This window comes from Cyprinodon variegatus, unplaced genomic scaffold, assembly GCF_000732505.1.
Source record: "Cyprinodon variegatus isolate N-32 unplaced genomic scaffold, C_variegatus-1.0 Scaffold346, whole genome shotgun sequence".
Classification (NCBI taxonomy): Eukaryota; Metazoa; Chordata; class Actinopteri; order Cyprinodontiformes; family Cyprinodontidae; genus Cyprinodon; species Cyprinodon variegatus.
Genome location: NW_015150799.1, coordinates 289,783 through 309,727, shown reverse-complemented (window position 1 = coordinate 309,727; position 19,945 = coordinate 289,783). Strand labels below are relative to the sequence as shown.

The window sequence follows — 19,945 nt, the reverse complement described above, 5'->3', positions numbered from 1 at the left end:
GGATGGATGGAATCTACAATTATAGCCAACCTCCGTCAAGCAATGAAATGTGACTTACTGTCAAGATGTGCCTTATTTGCCTTTTAAACATCTTTTGTTATTTTTAATCACACTATGTTTTATAAATAGATAAAAACCTTATAACTATAAAGGATTTATCAGTGTCAAATGTCTGTTTGTTATGTCTAAAATAGCGTTGCTTTTGGGATTATAAAGCTAAAAGTGATTGATTAAATATAAGAAGGTCTGAGCAGACATGAATGAGAATTGTTAAATCACACAACAATTCAATTCAAAAATACTTTATTAATCCCACCTAGAAATACAATAACAAATATTGTATATGCATTTGTTTATATGTATAAAGTATAACATAATTAATAACCCCTACCTGTATTTTTCTGGAAACAAATGTCATATTATGTGTTGAGAAATCTAAATTATTTGAATAACGGGAACCAGACCTTTAGGTGCTTTATTTCGGCTAATTCTCAATAATTTTTTTCCTTAGTTCTGCAGAAATCCCAACCATTCTCCTTACATCACTGAAACAGCAATTGATACATTATTTTATACTGGAAATGGTGCTTTAGTCCATATTTGTTAGATTTATTGTCTACCTTGTTTCTTAATTTAGTCTTTTTCTAAATTGATCACTGATTTTACTTTAATGCTCTGCTTTAACATTTCCATTTGTAGACACTGAACTCTGTGACTCCCCATCTGGATGTGGAAGAGTGCAGCATCGCTCTGTTGCCCAGAAACCGAGAGAAGAATCGCAGCATGGACGTGTTGCCTCCTGATCGTGCCCTTGCCTTCCTGGTCACTACAGAAGGGGAGAGCAATAACTACATCAATGCGGCTCTCGCTGACAGTTTCCACCGGCAGGCTGCCTTCATTGTGACCCCTCACCCTTTGCCTGGAACCACAGCAGATTTTTGGAGGCTGGTTTTCGACTATGGTTGCACAGCAGTCGTCATGCTCAACCAACTCAACCAGTCAAACTCACCATGGGTAAGAGCAAGGACTTCTGCTCACTTTTATCACAAGTGATTTGTTGGCACAAACTTAACAAAATGTTTCACCTTACTAAAACACACAAACCTCAGCACGTTTTTGCTTTCAGGCTCAAAGATTGAAATGCATATTTCCTTTTCCTATTTCCTTTACTTCATCCCGATTTGTCAGGTTTTAAGTTATTACAAGCTAGACTTTAAGGCATGACCAAATAACACACATCCCACTAATCCACCTCAGTCCTCACGATATATACCTAAACACAGGTGCAAGCCTTTTTTTTTTTTTACCTGATTCATTTATAAAACACTTATTCACAAAACACTTAGAAAATATAAAGTTTGTCATATTTACAGTGCAATAACTATTGCTGCACCGATACTGATACCAGTATCGGACGGGGCCCCGATCCAGCACTAAAAAGGTGGTATTGGTATCGGCGAGTACCAACAAATAGGGCACCGATACCATTTTGAGAGACAAAAGTTTATTCAACTATTGTCACCCATTCTAGGTAGGCAATAAAAAGTTCTACTGGGCAATATAAAGTTCTACTGGGTTCAATTTGTATTAGTCTTTTTCCTGCTTCACCAAGGTAGGCAGCAGCTGGACAAAGCCATGATGGCAATTGTTTTATATCTATATCCTATATAGACCGGATAAAATACGATTGATAGAATTATCCATGTAAACAAACCATCACTTAAGAAAGGTCATGTAGACTTTGCAGAAGCCATTTTGTACCTTGACGGCCTCCATATTGTAGGAGGAGGAGAAGGGGTGATACTTAGATACTTTTCTCTAAGTATCAAGATTTTATTTTATTTCTAACAAGAGGTGATACTAAACATTCTTTAATTTCTACCAAAAGGAATCCCTAACTAATATCCAAAGAAAATATTTCATTGCATTCTGTTTGTTTTTGCAGAGAGACCCAGATGAAAAGGTATATAGATCTTCGAATATTTCTCTCTCATTGTTCTCATTTCTATCTATTTAAATATGATGTAAAGGTTTCCTTGTACTGTTATTAAAACATTTTCTATCTTTCCTTTAAATATTTCAACATTTTAGTTAGCATATTCATTCATTTTAGGTCTGGATTGCCATGGCATTACAGGTTCTCTCTGTATTTGTTTTAATACCAAAACCCTGTGAATTTAAATCTATTTTGACCCCTGAGCAGTGATATCCAAGGGGCAAATTCTCAGAAAATTGCAGGGTAGAAAGAATAATGTTTTTGTTCTTTGGTAGTAATGAAGATATTATTGATATGTGTGTAATGCATAATTTATAGTAGATCAGGAAGTGTTTGCTTTGCGATGGAAACCTTTTATATCTAAAACCATTCCTTTATTGTACATTTCGTCAGCTTGCCTGTCTGCTACATTAAACAATGTAATGTGTTGAACTAGATCTGTTATTTTCACAAATTTTGTGAGACACTTTTTTTTATAAAGTAGGGCATTAATTCATTAAAAGGTTTATTTGAAGTCTATAAAAGTTTTCTGCCCAACAAAAATGATGAACTGCATGGCAGCATTCCATACCCAACAATTGTAGTATCCATGCAAGAGCTGTCTGTCCGGTGAAGAATCTGGTTGTTAATTCCTTTTTAAGTTTTAGTCGACTAAAATCGACTAAAACTATCACATATCATAATGACTAAAATGCGACTAAGACTAATAATGCTTTTCGTCCTGAAAACTAAGGTTGTTTCTAAATTCACTAGAACGTGAGTACGGACTCGTGTCCTCGCCAAGTATGTTCTTGAGAAGAACACAGTAAAGTATGGACTTGGTGAGAACAGAAGTACGCAGCATAAACATGGGTCAATTGGAACAGAAGCGTACCTGTGATGTCACCTCATTCCCGGCTCATACTACATGCCTAGAGCTGCATTTCAGCTCTAGATTAGCCTATTATTCCCTAATATTCCCCCTTTAGTGGGGGAATAATAATTAACACAGTCAGATAAACACTAATCAAATTAAATTTTTTTCCAAATAAAACAAAAAGAAAATCCCCATCAGAGCCTGTGGTACTTCACACACAGCTCTGCCGAGAGAGGGCGCTGCAGATGGGCTGCGGTTAGCCCTGGCTGCCGTTAGCCTCAGAGGTCCGCTGGTTGCTGCGGTCCACTCAACTTTGGAAATAGTTTTTTTAATTACGCATTAAATCGGTAAATAGACCATATAGTGACGCTTTAAAGTAAAATATTCTTGCCTCAAATTATCTTAAAATGTACTTTTATTGAAAAAAAGCAACAGAAAAGAGAACTTTGAACTTTCAATAGAGCGCTTCATTGAAAGCTGCTGCTGCCGCAGTGCATGCTGGGTCAGCTGTCAAGCTCAAGAACGGTCAAGTCTGCTCTGATGCATACTCAGTAAATAGGGAGGGGACATCCAGGGACTTTGATGTTGGTCTGCTGCTCTTGTGAATCGGAACAGTATTAGGGCTGAGGTTGATGACGTTTCACGAGTACACGAGCACTTGAGAACGCACAAATACACATATTAAGAAACGGCCTCAGACTAAGACTTAATCTAAGATGGCTGTCAAAAACAATACTGGTAACTATGGAAACTTCACACTGGATGTCAAGCATCTCTGAAAATTGCTTCTTAACTGTTCTTCCAGACTCTGGAACATCGATTTTTGAATTAATGGTTTCTGGCATCGTATCTGAGTTTGAAGTAGCTTTAAATGAAAAAAGCCAATGTTTTAGCCTGTGTTCTTGGTACATCTGTCTTTGATGGCTGTTAAAGCACTGAGTCCAGCTACAGTCCATGCAGCCCAAAAGTCTTTAATGGCTTTGTGACACAAACCTTTTAAGGTTACTGTTGTCCATGTTGCTTGGTTTTTTTTTGTATTTTTTTTTTATTCCCAAAGTATTCCTTCCTTTAAACGGGCCATGATTAAGCTGGCATACAGCTCTGTGTGAACAGCGATTTTTTTATTTTTTTTTTGCATTCATATTTTCTGCCTTTTGAAGCTGCTGACTCTAGCCACAAAAATTAAAATGAATAAAACTTAATCTTAACTACTATGTGAAAAATTTATCTGTAAATAAATATTCTGTTTTTGATTTGAATTAATTAAATAAATGCTCTTTTTGATGATAATCTAATGTATTGAGAAGCATCTGTAAATATTTCGATTATTTATAATTCTAAACAAATAATGAAGCTAAAGACAAAAATCCATCTGTAGAATGCTGATAAAATGATCTGTACTACTTATTTTGATACATTTACTGCTGCTTACCAGACTATTGACTAAAAAAAATATTTTTAAAATCTGCATCAACATAAACCTAATGGCATTTGTCAGATTTTTTTTTGTTAAGATTTCTTTCTGCTTTGGAATAGCTGAGCTGTTTCCTTGCCTCTTGAATAGGACAGTTAAAAGGGATCATTACAGTAATCAAGCACAGATTCAGGGAAATGAAAGCAAGTAAAATGTCCTTGATTATTATGAAAGAAAAATAAATACTTTATTCTTTAAAAATTTTGCAGGTGGGAGGAAGCATAACATGCGTGTTGGGGTTATTTAGTAGCTCAAAGTTCTGAACCAGTGTATCCCTAAGATTTAGAAAAGTAGGGAAAGGAAACACAGAGAAAGAAGGACAAAGGACATTCATTTGAGGACCAGATTGTTCACATTTTTGACAAAGAAGACAGGTGGTTTGAGAGGGGTGTAAACGAAGCCACTTATGTTAAGAGAGGAAGCCCAACCTTAAACAGAGGAGGTGGACTCAGGTTTCAGCTTTCAAAAACCTACAATGTAGCAAAAGAGCTAATTCCTTCCCTCTATCATCTCCACCCTCATCTCCATGCAGGGGACCAAAACATCTCACCTGTTCAGCCAGGCCAACAATGACCCCAACGACTCCCCTTTTCAGAGGCATAGGCCAGTATCGGGTTTTGCAGGCTAACAAAGACCTCAATGACTCCTCATTTCTTGGGGCTGGACCTGTTCTTCTGGTTCAATTTGCATTTTTTCTAAGCCATAACAAGGCTTAGAAAAGCTGTTAAGCTACTCTACAAAGCTTAGTAGCTGTTAAGCTACTCTACAAAGCTTGGAACTCAACGCTAATCGAGACATTTGAACTGGAAATGTCTTCAAACTTGGAAGATTAAGTTTAGTGGTATGTTTTTTAACTTTTCAACTTCTTAGTTTACTATCAACAATAACCCTGTAAACGGCGGTTCCAGTTCTTGTCAGGTCATTGACCAGCTCCTCTCTTGTAGTTCTGGGCTGATTTCTCACCTTTGTTAGGATCACTGAGACCCCACGGGGTGAGATCTTGCTTTGAACCCCAGTCCGAGGGAGATTGACAGTTATGTTTAGCTTCTTCCATTTTCTGATGATTGCTCCAACAGTGGACCTTTTTTTTTTTACCAAGCTGCTTGACCTTTTCCCCATAGCCCTTTTCAGCCTGTGGAGGGTTCCATTTTTCTCTCTAGAGTCTTTGGACAGCTCTTTGAACTTGACCATGTTAGTAGTCATTTTCTTACTGATTGTATGAGGCAGACAGGTGTCTTTATGCAGCTAAGGACCTCAAACAGGTGCATGTAATTTAGGATAATAAATGGAGTGGAGGTGGACAATTTAAGGGCAAACTAACAGGTCTTTTAGGGTCAAAATTCTAGCTCATAGTCAGGTGTTCAAATACTAATTTGCAGCTGTTTCATACAAATAAATTGTTAAAAAAAATTATATATTGTGATTTGTGGAAGTTTTTTTAGATTATGTTGTGCAAGTTTTTGTGCAAGTTTACTAGAATATTATAAACATATTAATTAACTGCAACTGGAAGTTTTAGTTATTTAATAGGTCATTAAAATCAAGGGTAAAACTAATTAGTTATTATTAGCTGAATGATTATAACTGTAATTTCCTTAATGGCCATGGTTCTTAGTCTCTTACATAAAAGGTTGGACTCCTGAATCGGCTGTTTATATTCAGTTGTCTTTCCCCAGTTTAGTAAGTTAGACTATGGCTATTAGCAAAATTATTCATCACCAACCAAATAAATGTGTCTCCGTTCATACGGATATTAGTGAAAGAAGAATAAATCCAATTAATTAATCATTCACTGTATAAAATAAATACATAAGACCACCATACAATAGCACCTTTATTAGCTAATAATCACAGTATTATTATATCTAATAAATATGCATACACTAAACACTACTGAAAATAAGTACAAATAAACAAAAGGAAGAGGGGTTTAAAATTCTAAAATTCTTTAAAATCGTCAGCAGTTGAATCAGAAAGCTTATTTCAAATAGAACAAAAACACAACTCTCTATTCTACCTAGTTCACCCAAGCTGAGCACTTATTAAGCATCAGACAGAAAGGGGAAGGATGGATGTTACTGTTTTGGCTTGGAGAGGTCCGTCATTATTTCATCCCAACTCTCTCACAGTGGACATGCACCTTCGATGACAATTTCAGACACCTCCATGATTTCAAAGTGGGAGAATTTGCACAATAGCAGGGTGTTCAAAGGAGGGTTTATTAGTAGGGGTAGTGTTTTGGAGCCCGTTTTGGATTAGAAATTGAGTAGCGAGTAGCAAGATTCAAAAAACTAATTCTTCAGACTTGATTAAGATATGTGCTGTTATGACTTATGGTCTTAGACTCTAGTATCACCAAAAGTTTCTGTCTAGTTTAAGGAGGCATGTATGTTAGCCGGCCAGTAATATTAATGGACCACAGGCGATTATCTCTCCAAACAATTTTACTCTCCAACCGAAAACTGTACCTTTCTTTCAGGAAGACATACATATTACTTACCCAATATTACTTCTCACATACTTCTAGTTCAATACAAGAACACTTTCCATTCTGATCATTAAGAGGTTAAAGTTTCTATTAATCACAGCACAGTGTCTCTCTCATTTAGTTAGAATGTAAACATTCTTGAATTGCTTTCATCCTTAGTCATGAAACATTTGGGATTTTGACATATTGGAATCCATATCAACTTCTCTGGACTTTTAGTAAGTGTTAGAGTAACTCATCCTTATATTGTGCTTATTTGGGTACAATCCGCCTTAATTCTTTGTAGGTAAATATTGCAATTGTTTAATATGAATACGATATTTAGTAAGATGGTGTAAATTTGGATTTTATCAAAGACAGTTGCTAACATTGTGGCCTTTTAATCTCTCTACTTTGAGGATCTTTTATCTTAAATACTTAGGGTCAAAGGAGGATTTGTGACCTCAGCCTAAAAACTGCTCTACAGACTCCATTTTATTGTTTATGGAAGGGTCCTGCTCGGACATCTCTTTGAGAACTTGTTTGTGACTTTGGATTTTATTATTTTGCACTTCTATTGTCATTTTCTAATGCCTTGCATCCTCTTCCTAACCGCAGTTTAAAGGTAGTAACACTAGCTTACTCATTACTGGTGTGGAAAGCTTGTTGTCTTCTTCATTTCAACAGTTTATATAGATGTTCTAACTATACACAGCATTCTCTCTTCCTTTATAATTTTTAAAGCTGTACAGGTCAGAATAGTTCACTAATGAAACTACCTCTCTCTGTGACCCCTGTTCTTTCCACAGCCATGTGTGCAATACTGGCCTGAGCCCGGTTTACAGCAGTACGGACCCATGGAGGTGGAGTTTCTGTCCATGTCGGCTGATGAAGATGTTATTACCCGGCTGTTTAGGGTCAAGAACGTCACCAGGGTAAGTCTGCTGCAGAGGACATGTTGTTTCAAACAACCTTTTAAGAGCTACATTAGCTGTGTTCACTGGCAATGTAATCATATATTTCTCCAAAAATAATTTAAACAGCCGCAAAAGCTGCTCCTGAAAAATAGATGATGGATAAAACATAAAATATCTCTCAGTCTGAATTCTTGTTTGTGTGTATCTGATTTATTATGACGGATATTTATAGGTATAATGTATGTGGAAGTTTTTAGATTGTAGCAGTTAAGTAAAAAGCAAGAGTACTGTAAAAATCTTTATACAGCCCTTATTTCTTTAAAAGCATATCAAACTAATGATTAAAAGTTGATTCAGACAACTTTATAAATCTGACTTTTTGAAAATTTTGAGGAACAACACTTCTGCACAGTACTTTAAGCAATGCTGTGCAAATCAAGTAATACACCTTAAGCTTTTTTATATTTTTGTCACATTCTAACTAAAAACTTATATATATTTTCTATGCTTTTTATATTTTTTGGCACCACTGTTCTTTGTGAGTGTGTGTCTTCAAGTATTGCACATCCAGACTGAAAAGTATAGCAGTATTTCTTTGTATAATAGCTTGATTTAGGTTAGAATGGATGTAGAAAACCTAAGTACATCAGTTTGCAAGCAGAAAATGCATTGTATGAAATCTTTTGAGGTACAGTCTTCGACCACTCTAACACAAAGTATTGAACCTTCATCTTAGTTCCAAGGCTTTTTAAGGCTCCAGCTGATTTTCTCCAAGACTTGCTGTATTGCTGTATGTTTCTCTATTCTCATAAAACCAAAGTCATTTTTTTTAGCATTGCTGCCATGGGATAAAATAAAAGTGGGCTACATACAAATGCATGAGACATTCTGCACTATTAACATTTTCAGAAATTTTAAAGCCATATTGGATTTTAGACACATTGAAATTTTTTGTTCCTTAGGTGACAAATGTTAAAAAGTACCAGGGATGTGAATGCTTTCATACATCAAATGAAATTGCCACACAAGTGAATCTTATCAAGCTTTCTTTGAATGGAACAGATTTAAGGGAAGCTCATTGACACTCGTACCGTAAATCTCATTCTCTTCCCTTTTTCAATTTCTAGATGTCATTATTTCTTATGCGGTTTCTAGCATCTCAAAAGAAGAAATTTTAAAGCCGCAATGGCTGATTTATTTATGAGTTGTAGAGTATTTTCCAACACTCGAAAGCAGATTTTCCTTTTGTTTGTTCAAAAACTTGTCTAAACTTTTACAGAACTACAAAGTGATTGTAATATAATCTAAATAAAGACACTGACTTAGATAGTAGATTACAGAACATGGCTCCCCCCACTTATGTGTCATATGCAGTTCTTTGCTTAAGAACATGCATGCATTCTTCTGAGGATAACTATTGCGCCAATTATAGAGGGAATCTGTATTCACAGTGTTCTCCCCTGTGCCATTATAAAATCCGCGACGACTTTCTTTGTTGATTGGCAGCCTTCCCTCCTCAGTTGGTTGCCCTTGTCATTCCCCTTCTCTACCTGTGGCACCTTTTTTCTACTCGGTTCACATCAGTCAGGCAAAGGGCAGCTTAACACAACACGGGCAGAATCAAATCAGACAGAAATAACTCATACCTCAACTACTTTAAGCTAGTCTATATGCTGTATAGGGAAGATGTCATGTTTCAGACAGTGATATCCTACACTAGAGAGGAAAAGACAGAGGATGTGCATTGTAAGCACATATCTGTGGAAGAAAACAGTGCAAATGTGGAAAGTATAAATTCACATCTCTGAGAAGCTATTCCTTAGTGCATCGTGAATGTCTTTGCTGGCCCAATTTGCATGAGTTACAGTCCTCCGCTGGTCCTTAAGTGTTGGGTGAGATTGTACAAGATAGGGTTATGAACATACAGGGACCTCTTTCACACAGAACACGGGGCCCACTTACACCTACAGACTCATACAGTATATGTGACAGTCAGGTTGCTGAGTGAGCACAGCTGATAAGGCTGGAGGCAGTTTGGAGAGTTTTTACAACTCCCTGATTCTGATCTAAAGATACATTTAGATGGATGGATGGACGTCCGTCCCTCCATCCATCTAAATGTATCTTTTTTTCATTCCCTTCCTTTCTACCAGCCTGTTTTTATCAGGTTAGGTATTGAAAGTCTGTAAACTATAGAAATATCTGGCATAAGTTCTACTCAGTTACAACACTTGCTGATGTATTTTATCTTATCTGTGTTTTAAAGCTCCAGGAAGGCCAGCTTGTGGTGTGTCAGTTCCAGTTCCTTCGCTGGTCCGCGTATCGGGACGTTCCCGACTCCAAGAAGGCTTTCCTCAGCCTGCTGGCTCAAGTGCACAAGTGGCAAAGGGAGTGTGGAGAAGGGCGTACTGTTGTGCACTGCCTGTAAGTCATCATTTCAGAATATCTATAATGTATTGTAAATCAAAGAACAGAGAGGGGAGGAAGAAAAACATTCTGTCCCTTTTTGAAAGGGTCTAGCATGGCAAATCACTGCTTGTGAAGAATGACATTTAAAACATAAGGCTTCTTCGCAGAGGGGCGCAATGCAAAATAACACAGTACATCATAAGCAAATCTGTTTGATGAGAGACAGAGGCTGTGTCAAGCCTGCTCTGTCATTTGGTGCATTGAGAAGCTGCACGATTCATCATGGCTGCATTTTTATAATGTGGAAAATAAAATTTTTGGTGTAATGCTTCATGCTGGGCTACTGTATGGAGCAGTATGCTGTATCTACGGGCCTCTGTCACACCAAACCCCTGAAGAGAACACCCTACTGATGAATATGAATGGGGCGCCTAGCTCATTGCCGACCCGTCACACGTTTTTACCCGCCACCCTCTCCCTCTCTCATCCGAAAACACATCACTCAGTGCTGTCACACAGCGTTACACACGACAACCAGGAGGGAGATTATTCAGATCAAATCAATTATGCCTTAATACAGAATGCGATGGCTCCAACTACACTAAATCCAGCACTGCCAAAGCACTGACGACGATTGATTACCTTAATATTGCTTGTATACGCTGCAGAGTCGCCCACACCCACATTTGCTGCATCTGTCCCAGGAGAGAGGAAGTGGATTGTCCTCCAGTACTTTATAGATATTGCCTTTCATTTCTGATGACCAGGACAGTATTTCACCAGACATGCCACTCGTTGCTGTTGTTTCTCAATTTATTGCTGCTTGTAGCATTTCTCCTACTGCTATTTTTATGTTTTGTAAAGAGGACATATTTCTACTTTATGCAAGAAGCACTCTATCAAATGCATGTTTTTTTATGAAGTGTTATAAACTCAAAAACAGCCTAATCAGATTAGACAGATGTAGCTTCCAGAAAATCCAATATTGTTTCCCAGAACTGATTTAAACATTTTAAAGCCTTGTTTACTGCAGAGAGAAATCTCTTTCTCTCTATTTGTACTCTTTTTACTGCAACATAACGTTGTACGTGTGATACCTATAGGATTTACAGTAGCTGTTAACAGTCATACCTTTTGAACCTTTTCACATTAAAACTATCAAAATCATTGTTGAAATGAAAGTGCTGGAAGAACATAAACTAGAACATACATTTGAAGGACAAACAAATTATACAAGTGGTTATTTTCATCACAAATACAAATTTAAAAAGTTTTAACCAATACTTGCTTTTAGTCCTATTAGTTCCAAATGAAACCCAGCTACTGTTGGCAATAATAATATTCAAAGACCACTATAACTATAATTCTGTATCAGCTTCTAAGATTTGTTAGAGAGAGAGAATCTATAGTGAACAGAGCAAACACCTTGACTATGTTGGTCACATGAGACCTTCCATGCAAAATCCTTTGTGCAATGGAATACTTATAATGCTGTCTGCCTGGACATTTCCGCACAGTGAATTCTGGTGGTAACAGGATCAAGTTGTTGGTTTGCTTTCTAAGCAGGAAAGGGGAGCGATCAGTGTTAACAGGACAATAAATGGAGCTGAATACAATTCAATCTGAAAAACTCACAGGAAGAGAAAAGACAATTAGAAGAAATGTATTGATAGAATTACTTTGTTTTTGGCGCTTAGACCTCGGTAGGAAACATAGCGCTGAATTCTGATAGATATGCGTGAACAGGAGTAAAGAATAGGGCTGTTTCCCCCCCAGGCCTGAAACTGGTGGTGGAGTGGAGATAGATGAAGTTGGTCAGTCTGTAGACTGCTGGTTAGCGAGACGGTCTGCTGAGCTTTATGGGGAGATCCAGTGGATTGCGTGAGCTGATACTAGAGCTTCACCCAGGGACCTGGAAGATGGAAGTCCAGTTGGATAACACAGGTTTCATGACATCTCTAAAAGAAAATCTTTTAGTGGCTGTAAAGGCATTCTCCGTGCAAATGAAATTTACTTTCCAGTACCACATTTTCTCTAAACATCATTCAGATCAGATTAGAGTTTAAAATATCTGCCATAGATTGACCTTAACTAAGGATGTGACCAAGTTCTACTGTCATGCTCATGAAACAACTGTTAGATGTAAATATTTAAATGTACTGGCCCTTGATAACTGGGGTTTGATACACCTGGTTAAGGACCAATATATTTATGCATTAGCTTAACGGCTTCAAAATCCAGACTTAAATCTAATGCAAAGTTGGGAGTAAGAGTTGGATATTGATATTTACCAATAGTAACCATCGAGTTTGGCCTAGTTTAAGCTATCTGGGGTAAAATGGCCATCTGAGAATGTCTCATTTTATAGCCACATACCCAGAAGACCTGCAGCTCTTAATGTTTTTACAAAATCTTTCTACTTTAAATTTAAACATCAAATTTATTTGATGTTTTCCTACTAAATCAACTATGACACAATCTGATTCTGTAGATTGACATATAGTTGCATTATAACATAAACAGTTATGTTACACATTTGAATTTGAATAGTTTTGCAAGGCACTTAGTATGTTTGTATGTTACCTGTGTTATTTACTTTCCAATTACCTCTGTCATAACAAATAACAACTAAATAACAATTGCCCTTTCTAACAACTTGAACTTGACTGGGTTGGTTTGATTCTGCTATTAGATTAGAATAATCTAGTCCTAGTTTGAAAAGTTGTACGTTTAATTATAAAACCAGAAGCTACAATTAGCCAACTTTAGCCTTGGAAAACATAGGGCTAAGTAAAGTAAATGGGTTACCAACCTAACCATGAACTGTGCACTAACATCATTATTTCTGTAGTGGTACGATGACTAGACATAAAGACAGACACTGAAAGACACTGACCCTCCTTATGAACATATCCATAAGCATAGCCGTATTATTTTTAAAGGCCATACGCTTATAGACAATGTTAGCATTGCTCTTTAAATCTCCAGAAAAGAAAATCTAATTAATGCACCAAATTAACACATACTCAATGAACTGGGGCTAATCAGTTCTCACCATTCCACAGTCCCAGCTCAGTCATTGGGCGTTTTGCCATGAAGATCCTTATGATCATTATAATCACTATCTGATTGAATCTCACTTGATTTCAGAGATTCAGAGGTTGTTTCAGATTTATACCAATATCATTACACCTTTCAGGTTTTCTTGCATTGCTTTGTATTTCTTCCAGCAGATGAATGAAAAACACTGGGATTCTTTGATCCTCAGTGTTGTTTTGAGACTGGCATTGACTCCAGTCATCTAATCGCTCTGGTCATTATCTCTAACCCAGAATGACCACCCTTCCACATTCCTTTGAAAAACAACAGTTAACAGATAAACACATATGTTAACACAAAATATTTAAGTATTAGGTTAGAAAATAATGTCACGTAGACGTTTTAGGAAAAAAGCCTTTTAATAAATGACATTCTTGGTATTTAAATTCCTCTTTTAAAAGTTGTTGTGGAATAATCCCATCTAAGTAGTTTATTGATCAAAAGAATTGTTTATTCTTAGAGGAAAATTGAGACTCATATTGAATTTGGTGGTAACCACAGAGGACAAACCCTTCAGGGATAATCAAAACTTAGCTAAGTGAAATTTCATGGCAATCCAGCTATATTTTGCTGACATACCGGAGCCTGAAATAGTAGGCTGAACTATATCTGACTTGTCCTTTCTCCTTGCTCTGTGAAGTACTAAGAGAATTATGAAAATTGTATTATTCTTAACTGGAATGATACATGTGAGGGGATCCCAGGGGGTCAGCGTCTATTATTTCTTGAAGCTTTGTGTTTTCTTGCGTGATGTTTTGCTATTCCTCACTTTTTTTTTTTTAAACTTGCAGCTCCTTTTCCTTTCCCTTTGATCCACACAAGATTGACTCAGTCCTACATGCTGTGTGTGTTTAAATGATCCTGCTTGTAGCCACAGGATTTGCCCTGAACTGTGTGTGTGTTCATGCACAACTCTGAACCTCTGCATTTAGAAACAGAACTTGGAGAGTTGATTCATCCATGTCTCACTACAAAAGCTGCACTGACTAATTTAGACTGTAGCTGTGATTATGACTGTGTCGGTGGGATGACACGGCTTGTCACTGTGATTGTGTCTGCAGCCATGCTTGTGCTTTGGTTGTCATGGTTGTGAGTGCGACACACTAGTATATAATGGGTCAAACAGGCAGTAGGTGTTTGTGTGGAAGAAAGTGGGGCAGCTGAGCTTTATATTCACTCCCTCTGGAAATTTTTACAAATTTTTCACCACAATGATGCTTTCTTTTAAGGTATTAGTTACACCACTACTGAACCTATTGAACTTAGATTTAGAGAGAATGCAGCTGAAATCTAAGATCATTGCATAAACCACAGACATGCGAAGCTAAGCCAACATTTGGCCCTTTGGGGGAAGCAGAGAGTTGTAAATGTGTCCTGGGAACTGTTAAATTAGCTACTATATATAGTCCAGCACAAAAGAATAAAACTAAAAGAGTACGAAATATATAAAATAACTTTTTTGATGGAAAAAAAAAAGAAGAAACATGTTTCAATACAGTCTTAATCTAGTTTGCAAGCTTTAAAAGTAGGAATGTACTATGAAAAAGTATGAATGATGTGTGCAAATTCTTCACAATGATCAACATTCACAAGTTTTGATCAATTCTGTTGAGATTATGCAAATTATGCAATATTAAGAATTGCAATGCGCTCCTTTTCCACACAGACACACATACTGGATGCATTCTGTGTTACACGACAAGTTTCTAACAGTAGTTTTGAATAAAGAATAAGACCTCAACCCATCAATGTACCTGAATAAATAAAGCCAAACTTATAAATACCTATCCATCCAACTTCTATACCCACCTGGGGGGCAGCAACAAATTACCGTCCACTGAACGAAGACCAAGTGCTCCAAACAGTCTGTATTTATGAGAAGAGAGGATTTCTGACAGCTCTTTCAATAAGCATTAAAACGTTATCTCAAGTTCAGAGCAAAACACATTTTCCTTAAGTCTTATATATACCGAGAAGGTTTTGAAGGGATGTTTCCACCTCCTCTCTCTCTCTCTTTCCCCCCATATATTGATGCTTCTAAATGATGCTCATTCAAATACTCACTGAATTGCTTTAGGTGTAAAACTCTGTGTTGATATTTTAGCTCTCTGGTCTAGTATAGCTGTATGATCATTTTAAGGGAGGAAGAAAAGATATATGACAAGCTGCTTAACAGCATGTCGTTTTGTAAATTCTAAGGTCAAAAGATGCTAGTGGCTGCTGGAAAAAGAAGACAACAAAAAGACTGCAAACCTTAAATACCAAAATGCTCTTTAATGAAATCTTATTCCTTTACTTTCACTGCGTACTGCTTTTGATGAAGACTGACAGATAATCAGAAAAAAGAGTTTTTCACAGGTGTTGCCATTCATTAAAATCCTTTTTATACTTACCTGTAGCAATGGTGGGGGTCGTAGTGGGACCTTCTGTGCCTGCAACATCCTCCTGGAGATGATCCAGTACCAGAACATGGCGGACATCTTTTATGCTGTCAAAACTTTACGTAACTGTAAACCTAACATGGTGGAGTCCCTGGTAAGAAAAAAGAGTTAAATTTTTTTTTTATTACAAATGAACAGTAAAGAGAAAAATAACAATTTCTGGCTGTGTTTTTATTTATTCTTTTAGGACCAGTATCGATTCTGCTATGACCTTGTCCTGGAGTACTTGGACTGCTTTGAAGACAGATAGCAGCTAAATGTTTATGACAGCTGCAGCGGTTCCCTCCTACGTGGGAGATGTGCTTTGGAGCCAACCGGTGTCCTCCCTTCGTCTTTAAAATATGGACCTCTGGACTCGGCCTTGAACTAACAGAAGGAATGTTGAGGAGAAAAAAAAGGTTCTAACATTTAACCTTTAATGTAAAATAGTTATTTCCTTCTTGTTGGTGATGTTTATCTCCTTTTGATATATCTGTTTCACCTGGTCTATTTTGCCTCTTGGACTGAACCTCTTGTGCTAAATACAACATCCAGACCCTACCTTAAGGAACGTTTCCCATGGCTGTGCGTCATTTTTCTTCAAACAGGATGGAGACTGGCTGGTTATTCCAAAGCTGGAGCTGACTTACTCAAACTTGGGTAAATAATTTTTTTCCCAATGGCTCTCTGCAAAAACAATCCGTTGTGATTGTGGCATGACTTCTGTACAGTACCATAAACTGCCTTATTGTATAATGGTAACCAAAAAAAAAAAAGAAATCTTTAAATCTAAACATGAATTTTAAAACTTATACTGCTGGAGAAAAGCTCATTCAGAATCCGAACTTAAAGTCTCCATTCTCCAGAATTAAGCAGCATTGCAGAATAAACTGTATAGTATTGCAGTGTGATGTGTTTTGCCCTTACGTGTGTGCTGGATTACCATGTGTGCTTCAGCCGGGCATTTCCAGGCAGCGCAGCAGGACTTCTGGTACCACGAAGAGAGATTCATGTCTCATTACTCTCACAGTGCCAATCCCACTGACTGACTGACTGACTTGAATCCTTTTGCTTTGTTCTTCTACTTCATCTCGATGTATGTCAACAAACATGCAGCTGAACTGTATCATGCAAGTGATTGTTTGTATTTTATATACCCCCATGCAAAAGAAAAAGGATCAGCAGGAAACTGTGCTGAGCTGCCATAGTGCTGATGTGAAAACTGATGTTCCATGAATACTGTGGTGATGTGTCTTACCAGTGCAGCGTTACCTGGTTTTACTATTTCGTTGTCTGAATTATTAGGTTATTCTGTAAACTATCAAAGCTAAATCAGTTTCAATTTGAACATTTCAGGTGTGGGAATTAGAGATTTTTTGACATGAAATTAGTTGTTGTTATTGTTGTTGAGTAAATATGTACTGTATTAATAAAGAGCTGCATTAAGATTGTGCAGAGGGAAACAACTTCTTATCCATCAGCGTTACTGGTGGATTCCCATCCTATTTTTGGTAAGAATATGGTAAAGAAAAGGAATAACTTCTGACTTCAGAAGCTGCTTCATGGTTATCAGATACTGGGTAAAAAAAAAAAGAAAAAGAGTTATATATATTTTTCAGCTACAGGTCAATGTTGCTGACAACCGGATCTGTCTGCCTGCATGAGGTCGGAATAAGGAATATGGTTCATCCTATTAGTTGGCCCAACCAGCAACATTTCTAAATATAACAGAAACTTTTTTTTTTCTTGGCATGGGCTGGTTTCCTGTTTAATTTATTGCACTTTTTTTTAATCAGAGACAAAACAGCTTTACACATGTTTAAAATAATAAGACATGTACTTACAGTAATGTGCTTTAAGTTTAATGAAGGGCCAGGTCTAAACGGGTAGGAAAAGATATTTACCTTACAAGACATTTTTTACTTAAGGACAACATCTTGGGTGCTGATGACTTTACGTGATATTATGATCTCCTTTGTTTTTATTGTTTGTCACATCGTGACTTTTTTTTTTTTACAATTTATTTTGCTGTTTTTTTAGCTTCGACTGGACTTGTGATTTCTAAACTGGGTCTGGTTAAATTCTTAAAGAAAGGACTGAACTATTTTATTGTTAAAATTTTAATCTGTATATGTTCACTGCTTTAAAGTGTCTCTATTTGAGGTAAGATAGTCCGCTCCCTATTTACAAGTCAGCTAAAGGTTTGGATTTAGGAGCATTTGTTTACAATCCAAGTAAAAGAAAAGCAATTATTTGGCCCTAGATTATAATCTGATGAATCATCAAGAGACAGAAAGTCTTCTCATTATATTTTAAATATAAATACATGACAAGACATTTCTAGTACATACATCTAACAATTTGAAAAACTGTATAGAATATTTTCCTATAACTAGAGCAGCAATAGGAATAGTCCCTTTGGCCTTTCAGAACTACAGTAGGGAATTCAAAAGAGTAAAACTTTGTTATAAAAAAGCTCTTTTTGGTGTAGCATTATGCACATTTCATCAGCATTTAACATTACTGTATTTGATGCTGCAAGATCTTCTAACTTTAGCTGTTGCTTATTAGCTTATTTACATTATTCGTTAAGTATTTTAAATAATCAATCAAGTAGATCATCTGCAATATCCTCCAATCTTAAAGGATCTCCCAGACTGGTGCAAACTGACGCACAGCTGGAATGAGCGGCCTCATGCAATTTTTGTACCCAAAAAAGTGATAAAGTATGTCAAGCTAAGGTGGAAAGGCCTGCACAAACATATTTCTAGCTTACAGTTTTAAGACATTTACCTTATAGTTTTCAGTAACACTAACTGAGTTTAGACATAAACTTAGGTTTTTAAATCCAATACTGATTTTAAAAAAGCAAAACTATCCAAACACTCATTTGTCATTTTTCTGTTATGTCTACGCCTTCTAATACATTTCATGCATATTTCTTCTGAATAGATATACATTTCTTGGAATACATTTTTGTAGAGTTATAATGATCAATAGATTATATTTTAGCAACAAAGCTGAAAAAAATTTAGATTGTTTATGAGTAATAATAATTAGAGTATGCTTTACATATTTGCCTTCCTCAGTTTGAAACCAACCCATGCCTACATTATAGATCTTCTTTTCTAGAACAACTAATATATACTACTTTGTATTATCACCACTTAAAGCGTGTTCTGCTCACCCATCTCTTCTGAGATAAAGGGGTTTCTTGGTGGAGGTGAAGACCCTGGCTGCAGGACCTTCCTTGATAAGCAAAGAAAAAGCCAGAAGTTCAATGAAGCTGAAAAATGGCAGCTATAGACATACTCTGCTGAAAGTTTGCTGCTCACAGTCCACTTTATTTTGGCGTGAGCGTGTGAAGGATTGTTCACACAAACACACACACATAAAGTATTTTGAGTTTTGATGAGAAGCTAAAGAGTAACAATTAATGATCTGGCTCCAGACTTGCTGGAGAAAGTGCCTGGACACTTTTTTCCTTGAGAGTGGAAGGAATATGTACATACAGATGTATATTGTTCTGTGAATACTATGTGAATAATATGTTAAATGTCTGATCTGAGTAAAGACATTCATTACGTAAGCACTGCAAACCCATAAAGCAGAATGTGCTGTAAATGACCTTTCGTGATCATTTGGTTTTGTTGCTAGACATCAAAGTTTGGGTGTTGATCCCTGCACTCATCAAAGCACACATGAATTATTCAGCTTTTCATTTCTGTTTATTGATTTCAGCCTATCTTGCTCTGCATATGATTTATTTTACCCGCTGTGTGTGTGTATTGTACTTAAACCATTCCAAAGCTCTCTGGCTATGGCTCCGACTGCCATCATAGCATCCCTGAAAACCCATGTTTATACCTGTACGAAACATACATGACTACTGTGTTTTTGAACCATTGTAATTGTGGAGAATAGGAGTTTGTTTAAGGGGACATATAGAGATGGGGGGCAGATGTATATCTTAGAAAGGAATTCCCTGTGATGGATATTGATCAACAATAAAACAGAAATGGGGAGAATTAGATGTTTTGTTGTTGTTGTTGTTTTTTTTTTTATTTAAATGTGCACACAAAAAGAAAAAATACTTTTCCTGTTTTTACGAAGGTTTTGTTTGCAGGAGAGCTCACAAACCCTAGACTCAGTTTAATAATTTTCCTCCTTGCTCCAACCATTTACCTGTTTAGAAAACTCACTGCAGTGATTACTGCTGCAAAAAACTTCCTCCCCTCCTGTAAGATGTCATTTGTTTTTCTTTTTTAACCTCAACAGAATATCTTGCATCAACAAATACAATTTCA

General features: G+C 36.7%; 1 protein-coding gene across 4 annotated transcripts in view; it reads left to right on the top strand.

Annotated features, from left to right (window-relative positions):
• Positions 1 to 19,658, top strand: part of ptpru (protein tyrosine phosphatase, receptor type U) — a 267,582-nt gene extending 247,924 nt beyond the window's left edge. For all 4 annotated transcript variants that reach the window (XM_015385720.1, XM_015385719.1, XM_015385718.1 and 1 more), the window contains 5 exons: positions 700 to 1,014; positions 7,603 to 7,728; positions 9,977 to 10,134; positions 15,618 to 15,753; positions 15,847 to 19,658. In XM_015385720.1, coding sequence (XP_015241206.1) covers positions 700 to 1,014; positions 7,603 to 7,728; positions 9,977 to 10,134; positions 15,618 to 15,753; positions 15,847 to 15,909 — 798 coding nt within the window. In that variant the 3' untranslated portion in view covers positions 15,910 to 19,658. The remainder of the gene's footprint in view (positions 1 to 699; positions 1,015 to 7,602; positions 7,729 to 9,976; positions 10,135 to 15,617; positions 15,754 to 15,846) is intronic.
• Positions 19,659 to 19,945: the final 287 nt, after the last annotated feature.